General features: G+C 35.5%; 1 protein-coding gene across 2 annotated transcripts in view; it reads left to right on the forward strand.

Annotated features, from left to right (window-relative positions):
• METTL8 (methyltransferase 8, tRNA N3-cytidine) overlaps positions 1-5,194 on the forward strand; it is a 99,669-nt gene extending 94,475 nt beyond the window's left edge. For both annotated transcript variants that reach the window (XM_066279441.1, XM_066279440.1), the window contains 3 exons: positions 3,155-3,261; positions 3,617-3,682; positions 4,726-5,194. In XM_066279441.1, coding sequence (XP_066135538.1) covers positions 3,155-3,261; positions 3,617-3,682; positions 4,726-4,916 — 364 coding nt within the window. In that variant the 3' untranslated portion in view covers positions 4,917-5,194. The remainder of the gene's footprint in view (positions 1-3,154; positions 3,262-3,616; positions 3,683-4,725) is intronic.
• Positions 5,195-6,000: the final 806 nt, after the last annotated feature.

Here is a 6,000-nt window from a genome sequence, read left to right on the forward strand (position 1 = left end):
GAAATTAATTTAGGTAATGTATTTTTTTCATGATTTAAATTGGATGTTAAAGAGAAAGGAAAGCAGATGTTTTGAGAAGATTGCTTTCATAGTACAGTATGTTCATTCTATTTATTTATTATAGGATAATTTCAGATGTATCATGTCAGTAACTAGACTTTCTTACCTACATGGAAGTGATCTAAAAATAAGGTGAACAAGTAGAAAGAGGCAATAGTAAGTGAAAAGGCAAAGCAGTATCTTTAGGATCATTTAGGACTGTGGTAGCAGATTCAGCCCCAGGAGAAAAGTAGCTTCTTGCCAGCTTGGAAAATCCATGAACAAATGAACAGCAAGCAGTTGAACTAGACCTTGAATCAGGAGGTTCTAGCTTAAATGGGAATAAATCATAGGCGACTACAAAGGAAGAGCTAGCTGTCCTTCTTGTCGTTAAAATAAAAGAAAATATAATATGTTTACCACAGATCCAAGGATAGAGTAGGCAGTCAATACTCATTTTTAAAAATCTCTTTCTTCTCCTCTTCCTTCATCCAGAGACAGGTAAGGATAGCAGAGTTGGCCCCAAGTCAGGTAAAGAAAGAAAAGGGGCTTTCTCCTGTCTTATACTGTCCCTCTCATGGCCAGCCCACTCCCATCCGTGGTTCTCAGGAACTGGCCTTGAACCTGCATTATGAACCAAGATGGATGACCAAGAAAGCAGCTCCCGTCTGCAGCCTTTCCCTACAACCCCAGGCCTTAAAGGATAGCTGGGAAGAAAATGTGTGCAGAAGAAGGTGGCTACACCTTGAAGTATAGTTGATAAAGTACATTTGACCCTCAACAAGGCAGGGATTAGGGCTGCAGACCCCCCACACAGTCGAGAATCTGTGTGTGACATTTGACTCCCCCAAAACTTAATTATGATACTAATACCCTACTGCTAAGAAACCTTACCAATAACATAAAGTCAATTAACATATAATATAGATGTTATATATATTATACTGTATTCTTACAATTAAATAAGCTTGTGGAAAGAAAATATTGTTAAGAAAATCGTAAGGAAGAGAAAATACATTTACAGTACTATACTATTTTTATTGATACTACTGTATAAGGTTACTTCATCTGTTTACAAGCTAGATTTTTAGTACTTACATTAGTATTATCTTACATGATACAAAACACTGTAGATGTTATACATATTACTAACACTAAACATCAAAAATGAAAAGATATTGTGAAAAAGAAATTCATATTTATTTATAGGTATAATGATTTATGTATTGATAATGGAGAAATAGCAGTATGATTGCTTTATGGTAGCTTAGTGTAACCACTACAGTTGCTTCACAGTAGTAAGGAAATCTCCAAAAAAGTGTCCATATAATTATTCTGAATAAGTGGACCTGCGCTGTTCAAACCCATGTTGTTCAAGGGTCAGCTGTATTTGGCTCTTTGGCTTTGTTTTGCATTTTTGTTTCATGCTTATTTTTAGTAATACAGAAAGAGACTTTTCTCTGTATGTAAAACATTTATTCTGAAAGTGAGTTATTTGAAGGTTTTGGTATACCTAGTTTTATTGCCAAAACCTAAGGATAGTATAAAAAAAACTAATAAAATAAACAAGGAAAAATACTTTTTTCCCCCCTTTCATGTACTTACATTCCAGTTTTTAAAAAGAGCTTTTCATCTAATCATGCCACCTCTGTGTGTTATATCTCTCATTTTCATAGTTATTTTCAATTTCTCTTTATCTACTTCCTTCAACACCTGCTATAATCTGGCTTTTCACCCCATTATTCCACTGTACAGTATTTTAATTGGAAGGAATGTACAGATTATCTGATCCAAATCCCTCGTTTTTAAAACAAGAAACTCTCAGAAGTTTTAGGTAGTGTGGGTAAAGCGGAGATGGCAAGGACTTAGCACACCGGCTACCACTGACCACTCTGCCCAGGGCAGACAGTGATAACTGATTTTGTACTCTGATCATCATTCCCACGAGCCCTAAGATCTCTTTTCAATAGAGCTCTGTAGGCAGCCAGTGTCAAACACTGGGCATTGATAGAAGATCTGCAATATTTGTCATCTCTGCTCCATAATCACACATAAGTTCATGAACATTTAAACCAAAATCATTAAGTCAAGGGCAGTCACAAGGGGTCAAATTTGGTGGGAAACCAGATGATTAGAATAAATAATAAAAGAAAGCAAAGATTTCCCAGTATTGAGCTGGGGCTTGCAGTGTGAATAGAATTTAAATAGGCAGAGAGTAAGAAGAGAATTCTTTGAGGGGAAACCGTATGAACAAAGGCATGGACTGCTCAGAGCCAAGAATATAACAGTTTGGCTCGAGTCTATGCCTCAGATTAAAATGTAGTGGGGAAGAGGTTGGAAAAATGAATTCAGCAAAGCAATGATTTGACAAAACCATCATTTTAAGCAGAATAATTCATCAATTATATGCAGGAAAATTTGACAGGGAGAATAATAAAGTAGATTAGGAAGCTATTCTGTTTCCGTGCCTAAGGAGTTAATGATTTGTATTAAGGGAGTACCAATAAGAAACAAAAGAGAAAAAAATATCAAAGATGTTATTTAAAAAAAACACATAGAATTTGATGACTAAGTGGTTTTGGAGAGGCTAGTGGAAGAAGAGAAAAATAAAAGGGATTAATGATATCTCTGAGGTGTTGCACTTTGGTGAATGAGGTAGCTTTGAACTAAATGACAAAGTTAGGATAAAGCTAGTGTTGGAGGAGATGTGACGATCTCTCTTTACATATGTACAGTTGGAATGCCTCTGGCATATTTTTTATCTTACAAGAAATATAGAGCAACATCTGTTTCTGTCTGCCTTGGAACTACCTTAATGTGCTATAAATATCAGAAAATATCCATGTGCTTTTGTAGTTGAGTTTTGACCTCATACGTCAAGCTCTAAGAAGTTACTACTCTGGTCATTTGGGTCATATCTTGATACTCTGCCTTTTGAATCTGATAATTTAGCAAGTTTGTGCCCTTTTTCTTTTTATACAAAACATTGTTTGTTTTTATTGCTCTTATTTTTGGGTTTCTTTGGCCTTATTAAGCTTTTCTTATTTTATCTTTAAGAAAGTTAAATGTGGCATATAAAACGATTTCTAGAGAGTATCTTGCTTTGTTTTCAAAGGATGCAAGCTGTGGTGAACCGATTGTCCGAGTTACTGAAACCTGGAGGTGTGCTGTTGTTTCGGGACTACGGGAGATACGATAAGACTCAGCTTCGCTTTAAAAGGGGTAATATGATACTCAGTTTCAAGTTATTTTCATGTATTTTAAAGAATGCCTCATTTTATAAATTCTTTTTATTTTAATTTTATTTATTCATTTTAAAGAGAGAGAACAAGGAAAGGAGAGAGAGAGAAAGGAACATCAGTTTGTTGTTCCACTTACTCATGCATTCATTGGTTGATTCTTGTTATGTGCCCTGACCAGGTGTACCCACAACCTTGGTGTATTGAAATGATCTATTAACCAATGGAGCTACCCAGCCAGGGCCAAAAATGCCTCATTAATATTTCGTGTCAAGGTTTTGTTTTTGTTTTTGTTTTAAGGAATACTAAGTCTCTCTTCTCACAATTTTTTTTTTCAGGGCATTGTTTATCTGACAATTTTTATGTTCGAGGAGATGGTACCAGAGCATATTTCTTTACAAAAGGTATGCTTATCTGTAAGAAGAAATCATTAGCTATAAAAAATCTTTTTCATTAATGTTTGCAGAGAGAAAATTTGAAAGCTCTAAAAATGAGGCTTCAATAGTTGATTACACATCGGATGTCTTCACACTTTGGTGACCGTACTGTTCTATATAAAAGCTTAAAAATGGCGTTTTTGCTTTCTAATCTTTTTCCAGTCAAAACTGCTTTAAATAATCACTTGTTCCATTGTTACTCCCAAATGAAGGGATAGTCTGTTCCATTTTGGAGGTACTGTTAGTCCAGATATGAAAAAAATTGATACATGCCACAGCCAAAGAAAGGAATATGATTTTAAAAGTATCTAGAAAATTAGTTAGCTCTTATCAATTTCTCATTTTTAAAATGTATTTCAAATGAATTCTGCATTTAAGGACTTTCCCTAAACTTATATGATACTATTATAATGCATCATTTGGGGTCTCTGCAAACCAGCAAAAACTCAAACAGGAGGTATCTTTCAAAATATTGAAAGCTTGGCCTGACCAGGTGGTGCCACATGTCGAACTGGGATGCAGAGGACCCAGGTTTGAAACCCTGAGGTTGCAGGCTTAAGCATGGGCTCACCAGCTAGGGTGAGGGGTCACTGACTTGAGCGTGGGATCATAGACATGACCCCAGGGTCGCGTGTTTGAGCCCAAAGGTTGCTGGCTTGAACAAGGGGTTGCTCGCTCTGCTGTAGTTCCCCCCTCCTTGTCAAAGCACATATGAGAAAGCAATCACTGAGCAACTAAGGAGCCGTAACAAAGAATTGATGCTTCTCATCTCTCTCTCATCCTGTCTGTCCCTCTCTATCTGTCCTCTCTGACTCTCTCTGTCTCTATCCAAAAAAAAAAAAAAAATCCAAAGCTTGGATTCACATGTTTCCTTCACCAGTTTGTACTAGAGTATTTGTTAATATAAATGAAATTTAGATGTTCAGTTATTCCATTTAATGTTCCTTGTTCATGACTGTACCCTCCCTCCGTCATATGTCATACATTTGATTGCTATTTTTGTCCTACAGGGGAAGTCCACGATTTGTTCTGCAAGGCTGGGTTAGACGAGAAGCAAAATCTGGTTGATCGTCGCTTACAGGTTAATAGGAAAAAACAAGTGAAAATGCACCGAGTATGGGTTCAAGGCAAATTCCAGAAACCATTACACTTGACTCAAAAAAGCTCCAAATTGGTGTTTTCACTCCTTTCTCATAGCTGAACTATGTACCGTATTAAGGTACAATCCAGAGGACCACACTATTCAAAGACTTCTATAAATTTTCCAGCTTTGAAAGACAATCAGAAGATCATTTATAAATCTTGCTGTTTGTTGTGGGTGAGCTCTTTTGTGTATTTTAAAGACATGTAAGTGATTTGGAAGTGTGCGCCATATTCTGTTTTCAAAACTTACAGTCAAACTTGTTTGGGTTAATGATATCTAAACATTTTTGTTTGTTGTTTGAATTTTGTAAACAATTAAATTACTCTCATAAACCAGATGATTCTGATAAGCCATAATCTTCCATTTTTTACAAGTAGAGAAAATCTCCTACTCTATTTATGTATTAGTCAGACACAACTTCCCAGTGTTATCTGGTAGCAGAGAGGCAGCTTGCCTTATTTCCAGGGAAAAGCATATGCCTTAGACAAAGGTATATTGTATTTTGCATAGTTGTCTGTTGTCCTCAAAGCTTTTTTTTTTTAATTCAAAAACTGATTTCTGAAATAGAATTTTAGTTTCTCTTTCCTTTTCTAAAATTGGGGAAGTATGACCCATGCTAACATATTTTCAGACTATCAGGCATACAGGTCATTGTATGTTCTCTTTAAAACAACTGTTTTACCCAAGAAAAATTTTAAATTATAGCAATTAAAAATGTATTTACCACCTTGCCTCCAAAAGGATATAATTTGGCTTGTATATTGCACATGATAAGAATGGCGTTTCTAAGATTGGTCTTTCATTTACTAAGTACTTACCTTGTGCTGAATTATAGGAAAAATGCAATAAAGACCCAGCCCTGTTTTCGTTGAGTATAAATACTATAGTATCTAGCTAGCAAAGCAAAATATGTACATCCTAAGCCTCTAAATCAAGATTTAAGATAATATATGAACAAGTACTCAAATAGGGAGCTTAACAGCTGGAGGACTTTATGAGTCACAGAAATTTGAAAGAAATGGATACTCTCTTGAAAGGACCACCATTGGAATAATTCCATTCCTACTGTTTTTCACTTTTGAATTTGCTTAAAATTCAACTTCCTAGAAGAATGTGATTGATCCAACTTAGGTTATAGATT

Source organism: Saccopteryx bilineata, chromosome 5 (genome assembly GCF_036850765.1).
Source record: "Saccopteryx bilineata isolate mSacBil1 chromosome 5, mSacBil1_pri_phased_curated, whole genome shotgun sequence".
Taxonomy (NCBI): Eukaryota; Metazoa; Chordata; class Mammalia; order Chiroptera; family Emballonuridae; genus Saccopteryx; species Saccopteryx bilineata.